This window comes from Halichondria panicea, chromosome 12, assembly GCF_963675165.1.
Source record: "Halichondria panicea chromosome 12, odHalPani1.1, whole genome shotgun sequence".
Taxonomy (NCBI): Eukaryota; Metazoa; Porifera; class Demospongiae; order Suberitida; family Halichondriidae; genus Halichondria; species Halichondria panicea.
In genome coordinates this window covers 5,567,511-5,590,943 of record NC_087388.1, presented here as the reverse complement: position 1 = coordinate 5,590,943, position 23,433 = coordinate 5,567,511, and the positions used below count along the sequence as shown (strand labels likewise).

At 41.8% G+C, this 23,433-nt stretch overlaps 2 protein-coding genes and 1 long non-coding RNA gene across 5 annotated transcripts; 1 reads left to right on the top strand and 2 right to left on the bottom strand.

The window, feature by feature from the left end:
* Positions 1-582: 582 nt before the first annotated feature.
* LOC135345506 (CUB and sushi domain-containing protein 3-like) lies at positions 583-6,010 on the bottom strand. The gene is made up of 9 exons (XM_064542922.1): positions 4,681-6,010; positions 4,412-4,627; positions 3,933-4,127; positions 3,641-3,847; positions 3,382-3,591; positions 2,950-3,153; positions 2,674-2,874; positions 2,376-2,570; positions 583-2,220 (listed from the first exon to the last, which is right to left on the bottom strand). Exons 1-9 carry the CDS (start codon positions 5,993-5,995, stop codon positions 716-718), a joined length of 4,248 nt encoding a protein of 1,415 aa, XP_064398992.1. The 5' UTR covers positions 5,996-6,010; the 3' UTR covers positions 583-715.
* Positions 6,011-7,537: 1,527 nt separating this feature from the next.
* Positions 7,538-12,045, top strand: LOC135345344 (uncharacterized). Its single transcript, XR_010397717.1, has 3 exons — positions 7,538-7,640; positions 11,445-11,620; positions 11,917-12,045. It is a non-coding gene; the product is annotated as an uncharacterized LOC135345344 (long non-coding RNA).
* A 2,547-nt stretch (positions 12,046-14,592) lies between these two features.
* On the bottom strand, positions 14,593-23,206 carry LOC135345211 (plexin-B1-like). 3 transcript variants are annotated; one of them, XM_064542590.1, is made up of 23 exons: positions 22,216-23,206; positions 21,990-22,166; positions 21,804-21,932; positions 21,506-21,736; positions 21,158-21,438; positions 20,843-20,948; positions 20,664-20,789; positions 20,506-20,604; positions 19,973-20,078; positions 19,696-19,887; positions 19,247-19,649; positions 18,938-19,196; positions 18,659-18,880; positions 18,446-18,598; positions 18,158-18,372; positions 18,070-18,110; positions 17,921-18,013; positions 17,788-17,871; positions 16,700-16,917; positions 15,880-15,992; positions 15,290-15,455; positions 15,027-15,169; positions 14,593-14,867 (listed from the first exon to the last, which is right to left on the bottom strand). In XM_064542590.1, exons 1-23 carry the CDS (start codon positions 23,182-23,184, stop codon positions 14,699-14,701), a joined length of 4,695 nt encoding a protein of 1,564 aa, XP_064398660.1. In that variant the 5' UTR covers positions 23,185-23,206; the 3' UTR covers positions 14,593-14,698. The 3 variants fall into 3 exon arrangements, 2 of the variants coding, with proteins under 2 accessions (XP_064398660.1, XP_064398661.1); XR_010397660.1 differs by lacking the exons at positions 14,593-14,867; positions 15,027-15,169; positions 15,290-15,455; positions 15,880-15,992 and having other exon boundaries at positions 16,862-16,917; positions 18,074-18,110; XM_064542591.1 differs by lacking the exons at positions 14,593-14,867; positions 15,027-15,169; positions 15,290-15,455; positions 15,880-15,992; positions 16,700-16,917 and adding an exon at positions 17,362-17,702.
* Between the last annotated feature and the right edge of the window lie 227 nt (positions 23,207-23,433).

The following is a 23,433-nucleotide window of genomic DNA, read 5'->3' as shown; positions in this document are numbered from 1 at the left end:
CACCATACGTGACCAAGAGCAAACGCCTCTTTATCCTCTCCTCTCTGCTATGCCAACTGTAATTTCATGACGGTTTCTCTTATCGATGAAAATTGATAAGAAATTATCCTAATTTATGGTTAAATATCGCTCTAACAATGGTATACAGTATTGGAATTTCATTTCCATTCCCAAAAAGTGTTATCCCTTGTGGGGATAACCAAATGTGCATGCGTGCTTAAATACGTTATATCAGTTTTCACATTACATGTACTGGTTCTTGTGCAATATAATTATTATACGTATCGAGTAATCGATCTGTGTGTGTGTATTCTATATGCTTGTAAAACTAGTAAGATTTCTAAGCTTGGATCTTCTGATTGTTGGATTTGCAAAATAGCTTTGTTCTCGGGTTAGGCTATATTTTACTTGCCACTGAGAATCAGGCGTAGCAACACCGTCTTCTATACTTGGTATTAATTTTTGCCGATCATTAGCTATTGGAAGCTGCATCAGTGAGGAAAGATTTGCCAAGCTGCACTTCCAAATTGAGTAGAACTCAACTCGTAGTATGATTACTTTTACTTACACACGTCTCAGAAACAATGGACATAATACACATTAATTTTATGATAAAAACTAATGTGACAGTTTCCAAAACAGTACATTCTATATTTAGTTCTATAGAGTATGTGTTTCACTAATGCAGCACCTAAACTAATTTTTTGTGTCTTTGTTATTGTATGTACGGACACTCTGTTGAGGATGGGGTGACAGTAGTTCCGGCACAGGACAAACTACCGCAGCATTGTAGGTAGACATTGTGTGTGTTCGTGATACTCAAGCCTTGACAGGACAGCGGGTCAGTGCAGAGGATGTTGCAGCTGTGGTCTCCAGTGGGACAGGTCACTCGGGCATTGTTACAAGAGTACTGGCCGTCACAATGTATTGTACAATTGTTGTTGTTTGGGCAGGTGATTCTTGAAACCTGGCATGTGCTTTCACTAGTGCAATTTAAGCTGGCTGTATCGATATTGGGAAGTGTAATAGTTGCACTGCTGCAAGAGGACTGGCCAGTACAACTTAAAGTTCCTGTGCCAGTGTTGGGAAGTGTGATAGTTGCACTGCTGCAAGAGGACTGGCCAGTACAACTTAAAGTTCCTGTGCCAGTGTTGGGAAGTGTGATAGTTGCACTGCTGCAAGAGGACTGGCCAGTACAATTTATCGTACAGGTGTTGTTATGTGGGCACGATATTCTTGTGTTTTGGCATGAGAAAGATCCAGCGCAACTTAAGCTGCCTGTCTCAGTGTTGGGAAGTGTAATAGTTGCATACCTGCAGGAGAATAAGCTCCTGCAATTTATTGCACAGTCGTTGTTAATTGGACAGGTTATTCTTGCACTGTAGCATGAGTAGGATCCAGTGCAATTTAAGCTGGCCCTATCAATGTTAGGAAGTGTGATGGTTGCACTGTAGCAAGAGTATGTGCCGCTGCAACTCAAGCACTCTCTGCCATGACCACAGACAATGGTTGAAGACTGGCAAGACCAGTACCCACTGCACTCTACACTACAGTCCCCACTCTCTGAGGGGCAGGTGATGCGAGAGCGATAGCATTGGTGGTCGTTGGATGTATATCGGCCACTACAGGAGATACTGCAGGTACTGTTCTCCTGGCATGAAATGGTTGTGTCCCTTCCAATATAATCATTATTGTAGTGGTCCCCATGGAAATTAAACACACAGTTGCCTCCACTCGGACATGTGAGCTGAGAGCTTTGACAAGAAAGGTCACCAGTACAGTTGACAACACATTCTCCATCTGGTGGGCAGGAGACTGTTGAGTATCGAAGAGAATAGTAACCTCTGCCATTTACCGTACAGTTGCCACTCGTGCATTCCATGTTTGAATTAGAACACGACTCTTGTCTCTGACAGTTGAAGATGCAGTTGTCTCCAGAGCATTTAAAAGCTGAGCTCAAACATGTGTAGTCATTCAGGCAGTTCACAATGCAGTCTCCCTGAGGGCATGTTGTGTTAGCTTGTAGACAGGCGTAAGAGTCGTCACAGTTGAGCGTACAATCTCCTATCCCACTCGGACAATACACGTCAGTCTGGAAGCAAGCGTACGATCTTGAGTCATAGCAATCTACTGTGCAGTTATCTTGTTCTGGACACACCAGCTGTTCGTATCGGCAAGTTGTATCTTGACAATCTATCATAGCTCTGTTAGGTACAACACCTGTATGTATGTATTGCACATTATGACTTGCTTTTATTTGTTGAGTTAGTTACGGCATTTCTCAATTCTCTACTTGTGCTACTAACAAATGAACTTTTTGTATTTCTGTAACACCTGTGCTATATAATTATACTACTAGTTTATATCAAGCTCACATGTTGGGTCACTTCCGCTCCATGTTCCTATAGTAACAGTCCCTCCGCTAGTGTCCTGACAAGTCCTAGTGACATCACCAACCAGAACATGACCTTGGTTACAGGTGTAGCTGGCAGTAGTACCCACACCAAGCAGAGTAGCACTGATCACAAGGGTGCCGTTTTCAGGAACCGTCAACTCAGAGCAATGAATCACTGTATGCATGCATGTACATACATAATTATATAAGGATTTTTGTGCTGAAATAATAGTCCATTAATTATACACATGTGCTGATCAACCTTCCCTCTGACATACCTTGACATTCTGGGTCACTTCCGCTCCATGATCCTATAGTAGCAGTCCCTCCGCTGGTGTCCTGACAAGTCCTAGTGACATCGCCAACCAGAACATAACCTTGGTTACAGGTGTAGCTGGCAGTAGTACCCACACCAAGCAGAGTAGAACTGATCACAAGGGTGCCGTTTTCAAGAACTGTCAACTCAACGCAAATAATGACTGTGTGTGATTATTTATTGCAGTAAATTATCACATGATTCATTGGTTTGCATTTAAATACGAATTCCTTCTCACTTGCACATTCTGGCTTTGCTCCAGTCCATGTTCCCACTGAGTCACTGTCTGGGTCCGCACAATTCCTGGTGGTGGTTCCCAAGAGGGCGTAGCCTGGATCACATGAGTAGGTAGCCACTGAGCCCACACTGACGGGGTTGAATCCAGATCTGACCGTCACACTACCATTGCCAGGGGCCGTTAGCACTGGACAGTAGACTGCCTCTGCATGTATAATTATGTGACAGGGCCTATAGGAAAACAACCCTTAATTACGGAGTAACTATTAATGTTCGGTACACTACAAATATTTAGAGATATTCTAGGATTTTGATTTACTTTCGTAAGAAGTAACTTTAAGGTTCATGCTGCGGGTAGAACTTATTACCCATAACTGTAGGGCTATAGATGTTCATGATTGTACTACTGGAGAATAACCTTTCTGTTTAATACCTTGACAAATTGTTATGTTTCCACTCCAAGCTGCTGAAGCTCCCCCATACAAGCTCTGACATGTTCTGGTGGTGTGTCCCACTAGTACATAGCCGATGTTACAGGAGTAGGTAGCCACTGAGCCCAGTCCAATGTTGCTGTTGTCAGCACCAGGAGTGAATGTGATAGCTCCGTTAGTTGGGGGACTTAATGAGGGGCAAGTGAGTATCTCTGTGTGCGATTTCGACAATAACTTAATCTGTGTGAATTGCTTAAATACCTTCACAAGTTGGTTCAGTTCCACTCCATGTTCCGTTAGTCCCGCCACCACTAACACAGGTCCTGCTAGCTTGTCCCACTAGTCTGTAACCAGTGTTGCAGGAGTAGGTTGCTATAGCTCCCACACCAAGGTTCACTCCCTGTGTACCAGTAGAGATACTGACTACTCCATTACTCGGCTGAGTCAATGGCTGACATCTGATGATAACTGTGTGTTTTTACATGTCTGTTTATATATACTGTTTATACGCATTAATTCTGTTTAGACACTCCCCTACTGTTGTTTTTCTTACCTTCACATCTGGGCATGATTCCGTTCCAACTTCCAATAGTTCTGTCACTTCTCTCATTACAAGTCCTTGTTGTATCACCAGCTAGGACGTAGCCTTGGTTACAGGTGTAGGTAGCCATGGTACCCACTAGTAGAGATGGGTTACTGAGTACCACATTTCCATTATTAGGTGTTGCAAGCTCCAGACAGTGTAGAGCTGTTTGGAGTTATGCTAAGTATTTGCAATCATTATGTAGTATATACCGTATAGTGCGAAATTTTCGAGGGGCTTAATTTTCGCGGATTTCGTGAGTAGCAATCCTACACGAAAATTAAGTCCACGAAAATTGTTCTTTAATCAGAATTACCTGCTATAATGTGCAAAGATTTAAAGGCGTGGCTTCTGGTAAGTCATTCCACGAACATTGTGCAACGAAAATGCTTTTAGAGGCCAATCCACGAAATATAAGTGCCTCAAAATTTCACGCTATACGGTAGTACCTTGACAAAGTGGTAGTGCACCACTCCATGTTCCCATGGTGACTGTCCCTCCGTTATTGTCCTGACAAGTCCTGGTCCTCTGTCCCACTAGAGCATAGCCTGGGTCACATGAGTAGGTAGCCACTGAGCCCAGTCCATAAGTTAGTGAGTTTGGACCAGCCTGTACATTGACACCTCCATTAGTAGGTGGGGATTGCACTTCACAACTTAATGCCACTATGGAGGAAGAACGTTATTATAATAAAGAATTTATTGATAGTGTTACCTACATTGTTCAATAACTGTTGCGTTTAGCTCCCTAAAATTGTATTCAAGAGTTTCAACATTTGTGCTTGTTTCCGTGAGATTTAATCCCAAAGTTTGAATGTTCATTTGCACTATTTGAATTGCTGTGTTTGAGTTGTTTGCTTGCAGCTGTAGTGCATTGATTCCCTCTGAACACTTGGTGGCCTGTAGCTCGATCTGTTGGCTGACATTTCTCTGTGTCTGCTCATTCAGAGAGAAAGCAGTCTGTTTGCAGTCGAGGTACCTCTGATTGTGCATCTGGGTAGTGTTGTCGATTTTAGCATCAATGTTTACAGTTAGCTGAACTATTTGCTGCTGAATCGTTTGATTCGAGTTGTCCAGTTGATTTTGTAGCTCTTGAATAATCTCGTTGTTTCTTAGATTTGAGCCACTTATTTGCTGCTGAATAGTTTGATTCAAGTTGTCCAGTTGATTTTGTAGCTCTTGAATAATCTCGTTGTTTCTTAGATTTGAGCTACTTATTTGCTGCTGAATAGTTTGATTCGAGTTGTCCAGTTGATTTTGTAGCTCTTGAATAATCTCGTTGTTTCGATTTGAGCTCCTTATCTGTTGCTGAATAGTTTGATTCGAGTTGTCCAGTTGATTTTGTAGCTCTTGAATAATCTTGTTGTTTCTTAGATTTGAGCTACTTATTTGCTGCTGAATAGTTTGATTCGAGTTGTCCAGTTGATTTTGTAGCTCTTGAATAATCTCGTTGTTTCTTAGATTTGAGCTCCTTATCTGTTGCTGAATAGTTTGATTCGAGTTGTCCAGTTGATTTTGTAGCTCTTGAATAATCTCGTTGTTTCTTAGATTTGAGCTACTTATTTGCTGCTGAATCGTTTGATTCGAGTTGTCCAGTTGATTTTGTAGCTCTTGAATAATCTCGTTGTTTCTTAGATTTGAGCCACTAAATAGCTGTTGGATTTCTTCTATTGCATTGCCGTGAAGCTCTTTCAATGATGAAATGTTGGAAGCATGTTTAGTAGCTTGTTCGCTGACAAGCTCCCTTAAATTCTTCATCTCTTGTTTGAGTAGTTCCACCTGATCACTAGAGGCGCTGGTCTCAGTCCTGGACTCAGTTGTCGTGGGTCTGAACACAATAATGGCGATCACTATCACCAGAGTGAGAGCCATCACAACAAGAGCAGCAAAGGCTAGTGCACATGTTCGACCGGATATTTTCCCTCTTGTAGGTTTCTTGGGCCTTGCGTGTCCTAGAGCTGTGCTGTCTTTGCCTCCAGACATTTCAGTCATACGAAGTCGGTCCGGAAGCTCATACACTGGATTCTTTTCCATGGCTGGGTTGAGGTCTAGTGCAGTCAATGAACAGGAACAAGAGGAATGGTTTTATAGTCGATGGTCTCGTGCACGTTATCACTGTTGTACTGATGTTGCGCCAGTCGTCCCCTTATGTTAGGGAACTGAAATGTAGCAATGTTTGATAAACTTATCTGTTTGAGTACACATGCATGTTTATTGATTGTTGTGGCAGAACCATTGGGTCTGTTTGAGTTGCTTATGATTTCAATATCCGTCTTGGTCACGTCTACTTCTGTACACATGTCTTATATATACTGCTGTCCGATCAATCGAATTTAACTATGGTTTACTCTCCCCTTACAGATATTTGGTCTCCCACGTATCCTGATGAATCGTCCGAGTGGGGGGATGCCCCGGTTCCAGATGAACGACCTCATAGACAAGAGATACGAGTCCATTTGCTACATTGCCAACCCTGTTATGAGTCACCAACACTCGCAGAATGGTTATCGGAAAAATTAAGTGCCTCCAACCAGTATAGCCTAGCTATCTGGGAATTAAATCGGTGTTTTGTGTGAACAAGAGTATCTATACCAGCTTACACAGTATAGAGGTGGTGAAGACCGGCCATGCAGAGTGTGCCTGCATGTGTGGTTGGTATGTGTTGTGAGTATTGGTTTGTGTAGTCACTTACATCCATTTATGATAGTATACATTGTACAGCACATGCACTGCACTCGAGGTCCACCTTTCCATTGAGATCATTTGCACTGTTGTCATGTTGTTGATTTTGACCTTCCTAAAGACTATACCTTTATTGGAAGCACATTAACTTACTATAATTATTGGTGAGCCCGCCTTGGTCAAATCATAGCTATAGGTGGAGCCGAGACGTAGATTCTGTGGAGTGTGACCTGTCAATATTTTTAACATTATTTTGAATAATGAGCGTCATACTATGCTAACTGGCTTGAATCAAGTTTGTAGGTTATGGTATAAGGAACGTATAACCAACCGATCACTATATCAGGATGCAAGGATACAGTTAGCCACAGTACCACAGCACATTAGCTAGGCTAGAAATAAATAAGCATTACGTCTATATAGACTCTCTTCATCTAGATCTATGAGCTTTAGCTAGATCTACCCAGTCATATTGTATGATATCTATGATCTATTATTATATATAGCCTATTATGGTAATTCATTGTAAGCGCCCATTAAGCAGCTGTTACAGAACTCGTACGATGAAGAACAAGCCAAAGTTAACGGCTTTCAAAATCGATCTACGTAATTTGGAGCACATCGGTTGAGACTATTGTTGTATTTGGTGTAATTATGTGCAAATTTCGAGTACTAATGGCTTTCCAAAAATAAGATCACATTTGGTGAGTTTACATGACGTACAGTATGCTCTCGTTAATCCAGTCAGCCTTGGAACAGTGCAGCTTGGGGAATAGCGAGGTGGCTGTATTTCAGAAAATAGCCGCAGATTAAAAGCGACCTTACCTCGAATCTAATAACGGTTATGTCTCGAGGATAATGAAGGATAATGGTGTTTTCTATACCAATTTTATCCGCTAAACCATACCCAAAATGTTTTATTCGGCCGTAATATACCTACATCAAAAACCTAGTTGGGGCAGCCAGTATACGGAATAGCAAGTGGCTGCATTTTAGGGTGAGTTTGTGCAGTAAATATCTAGCTAGCAATCCGTGCCAAACCAAATCATTAATGGCCGCGGTATATCGAGGTGGCCGTACTTCAGATACCGTAATTGATGTAATTACAGCGCCACCATAATTTAAGCGCCACGTCAGCATCAGCATAATTTTTTAGGTCCTAAAAAAGCGCCAACCGTTGTTGGAATTATTTTTTTCTGGCGCTTATAAAAAGGCTTGTTTGAGACATCAAGACAATCATCCTGCATCTTTGACTTCCTTCACTTCTAAACAGTTGTCTAACCCATAGCTAGTGGAGGTGCCTTTGGGAGTTTGAGCACCCCTATCCAGCTAGAGTTTAGTACATGAAGCGTGAAAAAGTGTATCTATAGCTAAGCACCCCCTTCTCTTTCGGATCTTGATACTGTTAACTAGCTATAGCACAGCTAGTACAGACAAGCAAAATAATTCAGTATCTAAACTTTGAGCTCTCCTGGATCTATAGACTAATTTAAGTCTATTTGTGAACTTCATCTATGCTATAGTTGCATGCTTGTAGGTAATCATACACAGTAAAAACATATTCATTACAGTAACATAAAACATGTAAATAAAGCGCAATTAAGCCTACAGTCAATGAACGTTGTTCACAAGTCACTCAGCTCTCAACAGTGCAGCTAGCAAGCGAAACTGAGCCAGACCACGCCCATTTTCTCTACAAATTTTATACTAGCTGTTAAACATAAGTGCCACCATAATTTAGGCGCCAGTTTGCAATTTTTTGTGCTCTAAAGATGCGCCACTCAGAAGTGGAATTAATTTTTTCTGGCGCTGTAATTGCATCAATTACGGTAGCCGGAATAGCGAGAATCTACTGTATACACATACAGGGATGTACCCACGCACGCTGGTTGTTGGTGGTTGGTACTAACCACCTCTATAGACAATAACTGCTACTAACAAAAAATAACCACGTCTTTAGCCCATTGAGATTGAAGATTGAAAAATCTGTTCTTCTGCAGACAAGTCATGGTTTACTATTTGTCGGAGGGGATTGACAAAGCATACTTTGGAGAGAAAATCACACACAAAAAGATTAATAAAGCTCACTTGTATCAAGGGCGTATACGCCCTTGTATATATATATCACATATTCTAATACACCACCACAGACTGTAGGCCCTTGAAATAGTAATTTTTTCTGTTATGTTCACATGGAAAATAATTATTAAAGAAAATTATTACGGTTTTCAGTGAGAGAGCAAAACTAAAGCTACAGTGTGCTGACTATATATACACCGATTGTAATGAAAATACTATTCAGATCATCATTCTACATGAATCTCATACATACCATCAGTTCACTGTACATAAATGTCTACATTTTCAATCGGGGAATCTTCAACTGAGAAATTGTAATCACCGCAAAGTCTCAACTCGATATTGTCTGTAGTTGGTTGAGGGAGCTGCTTGCAGAACCACGGTGGGTTGTTAAACTCACAGCAAGTACTGGTGCCCCCGCATCCCTGACCGTCCCAGAGTGGATCGTCATGGTAGAAAATATTACTATATATTTGTCGGCTTCCAGTTTCACAGAAGTAGTCTTGACCAACAAAGGGAGGTATAACTCCAGAGTAATTGAGGTCAGGTCTTGTACAGGGACACACCAAGTGATTCGAGCGAAGTTCATCGAGTGCACCAGCAAATGTCCAGATGTGTTGACGAGGCAAACTTCCATGGGTTAGACTCACACCATCAACGTAATTACCATCAATTGATGTACCATAGAACGAATACAGTTCAAACGCATCTGTAGTTTTGTATTGATAACCAATCACTCTTCCACAAACTCGAGAGTACTCCACCCCATAAGTTTGATAGGTAGTAGACACACATCCAGGTCCAGGTTTTCCACAAGTACGCGCAGTGGTGGTGTTGTCCTGTTCACCTGTCTGAATCCATCAGGGCAGTTCTGGTTGGGGTCAGTCATGTCAAGGTTGGCTATACCCTCATCCATCCTCCTGTAGTGTTGCAGCTACAGCTTGTTCGATGCATGTCACAGTAGACCCGAACAGGAGAGCTAGTACTGTTAGTGGCAATCCAGTATTCTCCAGATGGTCGGTCTTGAGGGATGTCACTGCACCAACTGGCTGGATAACTTATGGTACCATGTAATGTTGGTTCGAGTGGTTCAGTTGAGCCTGTAACAATAGTTTTGAATTGTTCAGCTGAGCTTGCAAGGTTTGGATCTGTTGGTTCAGTTGAGCCTGCTGTTGGCTGACAATAATGTTCGACTGGAGATTTTCCCTCTAGTGGGTTTCTTGGGCCATGCGTGTGCTAGAGCTATGTTATCATCCCTGCCTCCAGACATTTCAGTCATACGAAGTCGGTCCGGAAGCTCATACACTGGATTCCTTCCATGGCTGGGTTGAGATCGAGTGTAGTCGATGAACGGACAAGAAATGGTTTTATAGTCGATGGTCTCGTGCATGTTATCAGTGTATTGATATTGTGCCAGTCGTCCCCTTATGGTAAGCAATTACTAAAAAGTAGGAAACTGAACTGTTTGCGTACACATTGATTATTGTGAAACCAACTAAAAGAAACTGTGAGTATACAAACAGCATATACAATCATGTGAGCTGCTTATGATAACAGATTCCTATCTGTTGGTCACGTCTATTTCTGTATACATATTTTATTTGGCCTCCTGTGTTGTATCCGTCCGGCCCGATGAATCGTCCGAGTGGAGAGATACCCCTGTTCTAGATTAGCGACCTCATGGACAAGAGATACGAGTCCATTCACTACATATTCCAACTCTGTTACCGAGTCATCCAACACTCGCAGAAATCAAGTTATCGATTATCGGGGAAATGTGTGTCATATGAGATGGCTTGTCTCATATAGTGGATTGTTGATTGACTGTTTGTTTTGTGTGAGCACCCTTTCTCTGTCAATACAATATCATAATTATTACCTTTCTAGTGGTGTATAGTGTATAATAGAGTTTAATACCTCTGTCCATGTATTTTTGTGCGTGCTCTTTGCATTTGTTCAGACCTAAACGTTTGAACAGTTAGGAGATGTATCTAAAAACGCAACCTTAACATTAACTCCCTCACACCTGGGCATGGCTAGGCTAGAGATATAAGCATAAAAATATAGAAGAGTCTATAATATCTGTAAGCACATAACCATTAAATACAATTCACTCCTTGAATTAAAATAGCTCCACAGGAGTGTATGAAGAGGAGTATCCAACTGTAGCAGTTGTAGTGTAAACCATGTTACGGTACAAGTATGTCATACCACGTCACTATCAGACCGCATCTTAAGTGGGTGCGTAGGTGTAGTGGTAAACATTTAATTTTCATTCCAGTGAAGTTATAAGCGTACAGCTGCTATTTATAGTCTTGTATTGCTAAAAATTATGTGCAAGCGTGCTGGTTATATAACTGCTAAAATAGCTTTAAATATGAGTGAGTTGTACAGACTGAGAATATTTATTTGTACGCTCTGTGTGTAGAATTAGGCCATTAGCTTGGCTAGCCGGACCATGCCCGGCCATCTCCAGCTTTGGCTTGTGTTGACACAGCCTCGATCAAACCGCGGGTAACGCGGATGTTATTCGAGGGTACTTCCGTTACCAATCCCTCTTCCTCTTCTATCTATGGTTGAACCAATAATTATCTCTCTGCATGCGTTTGTTCAAGAGGTGTTAAACTTTTGAACAGTTAGTAGATGTTTCTAAAAACACAACCTTCCTCCCCTCCACACTTACATAACGGACACATTATATATAACTCCCTCACACCTACAGGAGGAGATAGTCACAGGTCCCTGCGGACAAAGCAGAGTCAGATTAGGTACGGTGTGTTGGCCGAGGACAGGATAGCTGCTCTGGTCAACAACAAACAGCATACTTCTCAAGAAGAACATACATGAAACGAGATACAAAACTTTATATAGCTGCTGAGTGATAGCCGACAAAATATGGTGAGTAGTGTGTGTACTTGGGAGGGAGGGATAAACCCCGTATTTAGCAGGTGTGTTGGTCTATACAATGCATTTGATTACTGGCCCCAAATTCTCCATAGCAATTACCTGTGGTAGCAGGCCACTGTTGGTCTGTCTATGCAATTAAGTCGACTGTGTTTGGTCATTTTTTTTTTTAGTAATGCACATAGGTACATGTGTTCAATCTTAATTTTGTGCGATACATTTTTGGTATATATACATTGATGACCTGTGTGCATGTGTGTCAGGGAGCCATTCATATATAATTATTATAGGTGCTAACTGTCCTGGATTTGGAAGCTCTGTCCTGTGTCCCATTCGGCCAAATGTTCAAGGTGGTTGCTCGTGAACTGGGAGAATAAAGTCAAAAGAAGCTCAAAAATACTGTAGCTTAAATCATGAACAGAATCAGTTTCTTGCACTATATATGCTGTCTGTATCGCTACGTTCAAACGCAGAGGAGGTACGACAGGCGCAGTGCAGCTCAAGCAATTAGCTTTTTTTATAACAATTCATCATATAGCATACGATATACACAATTAGCTAGTAGCTAGATGTAAAGTGCACCCTAAAGAATGAGTACATAAATATTTAAACACACTGACAGGAACAATTATAATCAATAATTATCCGCCCACGCCCCGCCCACGTCGTTGCTGAGTATAATCAGAGGCTAATTACTTGAGCTGCACCGCGCCTATGTCGGACCTCCTCTGGGTCAAATATTGTTTGTAGTTTTGTGGGTGGGCTCTCCAGCATGATGATCATACTGAGCATGCAAATAACAATAATTTTGAGTGTGGTTACAAAATGGGGAAATTTTTCTTTCTTTGGAGGTTGGCACCTATAATCTATTGCAGATTCAAATGTCATGATCGAAGACTAAAACTTCTAAATAATCATGTTATATGGTGTACACTCTAACTTCTAATAATGTGTTCCAGTTTGTATTCACTAAAATAGTTATTGACACAGCAAATAAGCTGATGTTTTTTATAAACTAATCGTGTTAGTGCATGTCTTTATTAATCAGTTAGTGTATGGACACTCTGTTGAGGATGGGGTGACAGTAGTTCCGGCACAGGCCAAACCTCTGCAGCATTGTAGGTAGACATTGTGTGTGTTTGTAATACTCAAGTTTTCACAGGACAGCGGGTCAGTGCAGAGGATGTTGCAGCTGTGGTCTCCATGCAGTGGGACAGGTCACTTGGGCATTGTTACAAGACTGCAGGCCACCGCAATGTATCGTACAATTGTAATTGTTTGGGCAAGTGATTCTTGCACTCTGGGATGTGTATTCATTAGTGCAATTTAAGCTGGCTTCATCGATATTGGGAAGTGTAATAACTGCACCTCTGCAAGAGTGAGATCCAGTACATTTTAAAATTCCTGTGTCAGTGTTAGATAGTGTGATGGCTGCACTATTGCAAGAGTCCTCACCACCGCAATTTATTTCACAGTCATTGTTAATTTGACACGTGATTGTTGCACTACGGCATGAGAGGTGTCCAGTGGAATTCAAGCTGGCTGTATCAATGGTTGAAGATGTGAAAAAGTGTATTTGATTATATAGCTAAGCACCACCTTCTCTTTCGGATCTTGATACTGTTAACTAGCTATAGCACAGCTATAGTACAGACAAGCAAAATAATTCAGTATCTAAACTTTGAGCTCTCCTGGATCTATAGACTAATTTAAGTCTATTATTTTGTGAACTTCATCTATGCTTTTTATAGTTACATGCTTGTAGGTAACCATACACAGTAAAAACATATTCGTTACAGTAACATAAAACATGTAAATAAAACGCAATTTGAGACACATATTTCTGTTAAAATGACACTAAAATACGATGATGCATTTCATAACTATAACATAATTATTAAGTGTTTTTGCTGTGTACCTTGTGATGTCATACCTGATGTCATACGAACGTGTAGTGTGTTTAATTGGTATGCCGTAGTCTTCTACATGGAATGCTAACATTTAGCATGCAGGAGAGATTATTCATTCTAATGTATAGATATATAGAGAAGTGGGATGAACAATCTCAATGCAATACATTTTTGGTTTTTGGTGCACCCCTTCCATCGACCCTGAATGTCATAACTGAGCTAAACATTATGGGGGTGTATAGCTGGTAGCTTTGCGTACTGGCAGGAAGACGCTCTCCTGGCCACTGGCAAAGCCTGCATGCATGCATGGTCTCTGAGAAGAACTGGTTACCCCACTGTCTGCCACCAGAATCATGAGTATATACATGTTGTGATTATTGTGAAGGTAGATTTAGATCTATTTATGTAAAACTACAGCTAGTCAATAAGTCAACATTCTTGATTTGGTTGCAGCCATGCATATAGACTATTACATTAACATCCCATAAAAGGTAATCTAACATGTAGATATTTCGAAAAAAAATTGTTTCCATGCTAGATTATAGAGTAAAGTATCTCATTAGACGTCATATTTCGGACACTAAATCTTCATTAATTAAAATAATGAAAGCACCACAGGTGTTGATGTCTCGGTGGTGGTGCCAAAGCTATACATAACATAGAGCCAGGAAGGAGCTCTTGATAGAGCTACTATAATAGCTAGCTTTTACACTTATCATGCATGATGATGAACATTTTTAATTTTGCTGCGCACATAATCCAGGGAAACTCAAAGAGTGGGTAATGATCGACGATGATTGTTGTTAAAAACGATTGAAGTGGGAACCAACTTTTCACGGTAAGAAAACATCTGCTACAGTCTACAGTAACACTGATTGTAGTGGATGCTACTCAGGTTGGTATAATTATCTTCATGCCTCTTTACCTTGACTCGCTGGAAACAATTACGATTAGTCTTCCTCTTCAAACTGCGCTGTCATCCAGAAAAGACAATTAAACAGACAGCTACTAATCGGCCATTGATAAATGCATATTCACATAGAAATTGTATGGACCTTGGCCCCAACTGATATAGCAATTGAAGGTACAATTTAGTTTGAAGCACATTTTTATGGTATGGCAACAGGTATAATAAAAGCTGGGTAACAAATTTGCGTTTACACTAACTGAGCTGCTCCTTAAGCTTCTCTTGACTGGTGTCTACTAGCACCATTTCGAGCTCAGTGTAGCCAGAAAATGATGCCAGTAACCTATCCACAATGGAGGACAGTTGTGAGAAGGTCGGCCTCTCCTCTGGGTCCTCCCTCCAACACTTACGCATCACTACAGAACTGAGTTAGGGTATAGAGGGAATGTATATGATCATCCTCAGTTAGAACAAAATGATCAGGATAATTGCAGCCGATTCCATATACGGGGCATTGCACATAGTACTCAACTTTAATATTGTATACATGTGTATATATTGCTACAATTGAGGGAACACTCACATCTCGGTGGCACAGGCTGCATTGAGAGGTCTCTCTAGTCTCCGCCCCTCTCCCAGCAGCTGGATGAGGGAGTGTGGGTCCAAGGCAGGGTAGGGGGTCCGTCCTCCATTGAAGACCTCCCACACAGTCACACCATACGACCACTAGGCACATGGATGGACAATAATTAATTGTCCACTCATAATTATTTCAATTTATCACGAGAGTGTGAAGCATGCGATATTTAGGCCGTATAATCATGAGTCTACCATGCACTAACTCACCACATCGGTTTTCTCTGTGAAGATAGCATCATTGAGACTCTCCAAGGCCATCCATTTGTAGGGAAGCTTCACATTGGCTCGATCATTCTGTCTGAAGTAGCCGCTAGCATGGATATTCTCAGCCAAACCAAAGTCCCCCACCCTGATACCCCCTCCTGAGTCCAGCCTATAGGAATGTACAAGATGAAACCACATTGAGACAGTTAATCTGTATACATGCTATAACCAGTGTGCAACTTGTAATGCTGTTTACAATATCTCTTTCCCTGCTGCGAAGCCTAAACAGCAAAAGACATTGCTTGACTTGGTTATTATGTATCTAAGTGCTATATAGAATGGTTTTATGCTATGGATAAGCTGTACTGTTCATAAACGTTTGTAGTATAGTCCTTCAAACTGCTTTAGTATACTTTTAGAGACACCACGGGCCTTGACCTCCCACGACTTCATAGTAAGGGCTATTCCTTCTTGTATAGCATTTATTTGTTTAGTGATAGTGGCTGCGTTGCTTAGTCTACCTTTAGAGCTAGATTCTCTTTACTTTTTTAGAATATTATTATCTTCTGTACATACAGTCATTGTTAACTCACATGCAGTTTCTGGCTGCAAGGTCACGATGGACAAAATTCTGCTCGGCCAAGTAGGCCATTCCCAGTGCTATCTGACGGCAAATCTTTAGTAGCAGTTTCCTCACTTCCAGAATCTGTGGAGAATGATAATGACAGCTGACCAAACAATTTGATAGTGCTCAGACCACTCCGTATTGTCCCTATATATACAATGCTCACACATTGACCTTCCTTAAGAGACCACCTCTCTATATTAAAACCACTCGGTGCTGTCCCTACAATACTTGCATACGTATCCAGGAATGTTTCAATCTTCGCAGTGAAGAAAACGAACGTTCGACAGTTAGACAGCATGTCTATTTTTACGATCCAATTACACTTGATCTATAGTCCAGCTACCCTCTTTAGTAGCTGTTCATGGAAACTTACCATTGATGTCAAAAATGAGAGGAGACTTGCTTGTTTACTTGCCATTACATTGCAGATTCGCAATGTGCTTGCTCTTTATAAGAGATATCTACGATGTGGTTCATCTAGCTGACCTTTGTACTGTGTACGTAACTATGCTAGTATAGCTAGCTAGCTCTAAATAGCTAGCTAGCTACTAGCTCGACTTCTAGCTAGCTGTTCTGAACTTCATCGAGCAAGTAGGTAAGGTAGCTTGAGATAAGGGGGTGCTCCAGCACCCTGAGCACCCATGCTTCCTACGCCACTGCAATGTGTGTATAAAAGCTAGCTAGTAGTTTTATGTTATGTAGCTTTGGCACCTCAACCGAGGCATCAGCACCCGCGGTGCTTTCATTAAACTGTTCTTGTGAATCTATAACGATAACACACATACCTGATCAATCTCACAGTCATCGTCCAGCTCCAGATTATCCCTCTCTCTCTTGAGGTAGTCGTGGAGGCTCCCGTTGGCCATGTATGGCATCACTATGGCAACACCAGGGCCAGCATCGAGACACACCCCAATCAGGGACATGACGTGAGGATGGTCAAAGTTCTGCATTTTGTTCATCTCACACACCATGCTCTGAACATCCGACAACGAAAACAGACCTGCAGGGTAAAACGTGATTAACTGACTCATCAGAAATGCAATATTGCTTGTGTTGTATTGTTAGCAGTTTTCAGAAACTGTATGTAATCTCGACATTATAGGGGCAGCAAAAATAAACCTAGCCATGCATCGAAACCCAAAGTCCATGATGACCACATTATATGGCTGAATCCAAGGTCTCTATGGATTATGAGACCCCGAGGGTCCGGGCTGTAGCGCCCCCGAGCATAGCGAGGGCGCTACTAAGGGCCTGAGGGTCTCATAATCCCATAGTGACCGTTGGATGAGGCCTATAACTGATTTAGAATAGTGCTAAGCAAGCTAAGCTATATTAACACAAAGAAGACTTTGCAACCAATAGTTTCTACAAGTCTCAAGCAACATTAAAGCTTCGCTCTGGCTAAGTCTACATAAAAAATTGTTAAAAAACTCACATTGAAGGCCATTTCCGTCTCTTGAGAATCATGCATAGCAAAAACTGCTAATAGAAAGTTGCTTTTCTATATATAGCTACTTAGTAGTTAGCTCTACACTCGAGCACTATAGCTATTGGTAGCTGCAAGGAGTGAGATAAAAGCTGCAAAGCTGCACTGTAAAACAAAACAAAATTTTATTTTTTTAATAATGCACTGTATCATCGTTATATGACTTCAACATAAATTTCCATAGGCAAGTACAGTGTACATATAATGGACCTCTGTAGAAGACCTCTGCTGAGGTCTCTAAGTGAAATAAAGGACCTCTCAGTAACCAATCAGATTGCACCATTTGTGACAAGCATTTTCTAAAGAATGATAGAGAAAGTTTGGCTGAAAATAATAAAAGGATCAAGTTTCATGTAAACTAAAATGTATTTTCAATTGGTGTACCTTTTAATGTCTTCACGGCCACCCCTTGCATAGAAACTTTGTTCCAGTCTCTCAGGACACCCTTGTACACAGCGCCAAATTCACCTGTATAGTGACATCCCATAAATAAAGTGAAATGCAAATCTTTGTTTACCTTGTCCAATCGCTGTGCTGGAGAGCTTCAATATGGAGGCAGGTATTTTGATTGAGTCTGGGATGGACTCAGCAATCTCATCGAAAGCTGATTCTGTGGGTCAGTGAAGATTGCATGTAACAGAAATGTACTAACTAAATAACACTTACTAACAAGTGCAGTATTTCCATCCACTACTTCCAGAGTTTTCCTGCAATACAACCGTAAAAGCGATATATAAATTATAGCATTACTTACCCAGTAGTAGCCACAAGCTCCATTTGTTGGTGCATGGCAATCGACATGGACTTTCTCCTCGACTTCAGATACAAGCAGACAATAGCAAGCATCAGTAAACAGAGGACCAGTATAAAGATGATGACAATAACTGGAATAATGTTCTCCAGTTGAGCTGGAACTGTGTAAGTGAGTTGCTGGTCCAATACTTGAGCGATGTTGCTCCCAATGTTCACCTGACAGGACAGTGACACACATTTTTTTTATGCCTTTAGCATTCCCCTATAATAATATAATATAGTTACTCACATTTATGATGGCTGGGTTATGCCCTCCTGGCAGCTCCAAAGGGACAGTGCAGATGATGTTACTAACTCTGTTACTGGAAGGTATCTTGGTGCAATCCTCTCCTCCTACTGTCACTCGTATCTCACTGGTCTCCACTGAGTTGAGATTATCACCCTGGATACACACACAATACTAATAGGGTCATTGTATATAATTATATGCTATATGATGTACCACAATGTGTATGAGGGTCGCAGTGCCACTGGTGATCTCTTGAGAGCCTTCTAACCTAAAGTTGGAAGGATCTGATTGAACGCTGATGGGGAGGTATGCTTGTGTGTTGGGTGGGGCATCGTCAACCAGTAGGGCATAGTCCAATGGGGTCAGTGAGGTCGTCCCTAGACTAGGAGTAGAGCATGTGATGGTGGTATTGTCCACAACAATGCAGTAGCTTCTCTGTAAGAGGGGGAGAGAGTAAGTACATCATGTATAGAGACAAGGTTGCTGGCTTACCAGAGGAGACCCCGCTCCTCTATACACCTCCAACACAGGCTGTTGTACCACGTCCAAGTACACTCCAGTAAAGTTCAGTGGGATGCCTCCGCTGGGAATGGTGTTGCAAGGAAACACGGCAGTAACATTGGGGTTGTTACGATAACTGAAGAGCACTCCAAAATCAAACCTAGCAGCATCAATAGTCACCACCACCTTTGCAGCTGAGGTGAGGTTTGCTGCTGTAGTGGTGCATTTAATTTCCTGAGGCAGGACAATTCTGCAGGGAAAGGTTTGAACATTGTCTAGTTACTCAATATAGCCACTTACATTATGTTGCAGATATAGCTTGACCCTCTGCTGACCTCTAAAGAGATTCTAGTGTTCTCATAGTTACCCACTTTTAGTCCAGTCCCCCCTACAGTCACTTTTGTTCCCCCGGCCACAGGTCCAAAGGTTGGTGTCATACTGCTGACAGCAGGATTCAGCACAGAGAAAGAGCCAGCGTTTACATTGACATTTTGAGAGCCATATATGATCATAGAGAAGTTATTGGGGCCTGTAGTTCCAAATCTTTTGGTGACACAGACAAACTGACGCCCTGGAATATAGTCTGTGTTGATGGGAGTGCAGGCCACACCTCCTAATGTAAGGGTGGAGGTCATAATATCGGCAAAGGTCACTCCGAGGTCAGTTCCCCTCACTGTGATTGTTGTACCACCCTCAACTGGTCCTACGGGCGGAAGTAGTATTAGTATGCCGGTAGCTACAGTGATTACCAGAATCTGGAGATATTGAGTTAATGAAAGGGGCCGGACAATTTCGCCCCTCAGTAATAAAAGTAAAACCATTGCACTCTTGCAGAACGTTACAGCTATCCTCACACCATCCACACATGAACTCTGACCCTCGTCTGGACGCAAGGCACTCTGAACATCCACTTCCCAAATCACGACAATAGTACAAGATCACTGCATGTGTGTTGTGGGGGGGGGTTAAGGTTCACAGAGACTGTGTCATAGATCAACGATGCATGTGTACTGGTTGTGTACATACCATTGGTCTGTTGTATGACGCTGCTCAGTGGGTGGTTGATGTCATTCCCAGACCAGATAACCCTGAAAACTACAGTGGAACTGCCAATACCAGCAGAAAGTGTGAGCTGTACACAAAATCATCATAATTATCTATATTAGAATCCATGATTTATGTATGCAGGCAAGGCAATTATATAATAATAATTATTGTAATTGTAATGCGACAATTATTTGTTTGTGATATTCTAATTGCTAATTCAATCCACTTAAGGACAACAACACACTATAATAATAAGGCAAACATTATTGTCCCCATGCACTTGTTTAAAAGAAGCACACAGTGATTTAGAATACACGGCGAAGTTTTTAAGTACAATTTGTTAATCAAAAATAACTCGAGGAACTAATTGTACACAACATGAGCCTTGGAGACTATATGAATACTACTATAGCTAATAAGCAACATTTTGAGCATAATTGGGCAAAGCAATATATTGTGACATTACAGTGGCTAATTCAATCGCTCAAGATATCAATGTAAGCAACACTCACTTGTCCACTGCCCACTGTACACAGGATGGAGCTCTCGTTCTCATACTGAGCTGTCAGACTAACTCCATTCACAACACAAGCGTACTTAAAGCCATCTGTCTAATGGAGAGAGAAGCCATGGAACAATCAGGAAAATGTACAGAGGCTATGACACTTACCGGGGCAATGAGGTTCCTAGTGGTCAGTCGAAGGTCCTGGGCCACCCTTACTGGTTGAGTGTACACACCAGAGGGGGGCTTGTCCAATAGGGAGCACACAGCAGTGAAGTCATTGCCTCCCATTAACTGAGAGAATCAATGTATGGAGTCACAGGTAACCATGGTCACTGGGCTATCACCTGTAGGAAGTGAGATGCATTCCTGCAAGGAGCTGATGTTCCACTGCATTTTTTGTTGAGGTTACACCATCCACACAGACTGTTGGGCTCCAGGCAATCCTTACAGCTGTAGAACGAGGATATATAATCATCGCTTTTACCTTTATCTAATAGGACATTACGCAATTATTAGTAGAGTTTCGCAAATGTTTAGTGGTGCCTTAAAACATACATTAATTCTGAATAGGATTTGGTGATTTGTGGGAGTTGATAATTATGAGCTTACTGGGAAGCTAAACGTAACAAGAATATTGAAAATGGGTGCATTTATTATACCTTTCTCCTGCTGAGCAATTGAAGATGGTGAGCGCTTGGTTGGTGATATCAAATGGCGCATTGAACAGAGAGCTCTGAAAGCCCAGGTTGATGGTTGCAGTCACTCCAGGATAGTCAGGTACTAGTCCTTGAATATCACAACTGAATACTGTTCCCGGGTTGACCTCAACAGCTGGTACTATAATGGGTGGGAAACGTCCTTCACTGTCTGCCAGATGACAGGAGATGTTCTCTCCAGGTAGGAGGTCAGGCAGGCCGGGAGGGGTCAGGGTCACTGTGAGCTGTACGTGGGGGAGTAGGGGTAGGGATGGGGGGTCACTCTATATCACACACATGCACAATCCTCACCACTCTAGCAGGAATTGATTGGTCAAGCACAAGTTGCATAGTGTCCACAGTGGCAGTAACACAGTCAGTATTATTGCGTGTCCATCTACTGGAGAGACTGGAGTTCTGACACTGCGTCTGACGAGAGCACTTGTTCTCAACCACACACCACCCACACAGCGGGTTGAGGTCATTGGTACAACTGGTACAGTTTGTATGCTGGGAACACTCCTCAATGGGTACCTGGAACACCTACAGAGGGGTATAATGCATGGATAGGGTATAGGACACACATGCGTACATGCCAGAATTAACTCACCGAGTTTCTAGTGGCTGCTGTGATGTAGTTCAGTCCCTCATGCCATGACAAAAGATATACAACAGAGATCACTGGCTGATTGTAGAATGAGCTATCAGTGTCCAGGGTCAATGTACCACTGACATAGTACTGTGAAAAAACATATCATTACTTACACACTAACTGACTCAACCATGCAGCCCTTACTCCTAGTATCCTATAATCACGAGTTGCAACAAACACAAATGAAAACTGCTCCACCTTCACAGCTACTGAAGAAACAGGGATAAGGCTGTCTCCAAAGTTGATACGAACAGGTGCAATACCACCATTTGGAATGAGAAGGCCGACTGGACTGGTTAGGTCACATCTGTTACCTGTTTCCTGGAAAATATAATTATTAATAATTATACCAATAATTATGCTAACCAACCTGAGGTAGGGCATCGCAGCTTTCTGAAGAGCCTGTTCTCCATGCTAAACCAATTTCTTCTCGAACAGTTCGTGACACAATACAAGAGTCATATTTAGTGTCCATAGCTTCATTGACAGCAGTGATATTGACCACACAAATAGAGTTTCTAGTAGCGAAGCCAGGTGTACAAATAGTTACCACAGCAGTGGATCCAGATATCCCACTGAAGTCCTCCACTAATGACACTCCACACACACGAGTAGCTCCACTGATTGCTTGAGAGGCGCAATTGATTCCCAGTTCATACAAAGCAGTCACTCCACAGGTACTTGAACCTCCACAATCAGGCATGTTGCAAACACGTAGAAGTTTTATAGATCGACCAACAGTATTAGGTTGGTAGTCAGCGACAACATAGTAGGCAAATTCACCACTCACAAATCCACCATAGAATTGTCGTGCAAAGTCACTAACCTCAAAAACCAGTTCATTGCGTGTGCCTGATGAATTGTTATCAGACGATCTATGGAACTCCTCTCCGAATTGTTGAAGTACCATCCTTTCTCCTGCACCAGTCGATGCTCCAGTGTAGAAAGTGTCTCCTGATGTAAAGATAGCTGCTCCAAAGTTCGGATCTGCGGAGGCTATAGCATTACTGACACTCCTGATAGGACCAGACTGAAAGTTGCTTGCATTGTACACAGAGCAATTACAAGAGAGATCCTCTAAACATACCACCAACATCCCAGTAGAGCTCAGGGCTAGTCCTCTAGTGATGACAGTAGCTCCTACATCAACTTTATCTTCTTGTATTAGCTGAGCATTCAGTCTATACAGGTAGTTGTCTGCAGCAAGGAATGCTCTTCCAGTGGAGTCCACTTGAAGTCCAGAGGAATTAGTGGAGGCATTATAATTAAAGGAGAATGATTGAGAATAAGCTGCTCCTTGTAACAGAAACAGAGCAAAGAGAGCAACCAACATAGTCATTCCTATTCTATTGAATGTAAATCTAAATAGATCTACATCTAAATATAGATCTAGCTAAAGCATCCTGTTATTTTATTGGGACATAACATTCCTGAGGGATCATGACCTGGTTGCTTACCACTGCCATTCTGTGCACCATGCATACAAACAGAAAAATACATGCAGACAGAAGAAGTGGAATATGTGTATCTACATGTATAGAAAAGCTTCTGAAACGTGTAGACTCTATACTCACTAACTGCATGTATA

Excerpts from the sequence above, each read along its gene's own strand:
- LOC135345506 (XM_064542922.1), bottom strand. The coding sequence starts at position 5,995 with ATGGAAAAGAATCCAGTGTATGAGCTTCCGGACCGACTTCGTATGACT. Across the intron at positions 3,592-3,640 it reads AACTGAACCAACTTGTGAAG|AGATACTCACTTGCCCCTCA; the intron begins GTATTTAAGCAA and ends AATCGCACACAG. Across the intron at positions 3,154-3,381 it reads AAACATAACAATTTGTCAAG|AGGCAGTCTACTGTCCAGTG; the intron begins GTATTAAACAGA and ends TTATACATGCAG.
- LOC135345211 (XM_064542590.1), bottom strand. The coding sequence starts at position 23,184 with ATGACTATGTTGGTTGCTCTCTTTGCTCTGTTTCTGTTACAAGGAGCA. Across the intron at positions 20,949-21,157 it reads AATTGCTCAGCAGGAGAAAG|CTGTAAGGATTGCCTGGAGC; the intron begins GTATAATAAATG and ends CTCGTTCTACAG. Across the intron at positions 18,014-18,069 it reads TGGAAATACTGCACTTGTTA|AATCAGCTTTCGATGAGATT; the intron begins GTAAGTGTTATT and ends ACTGACCCACAG.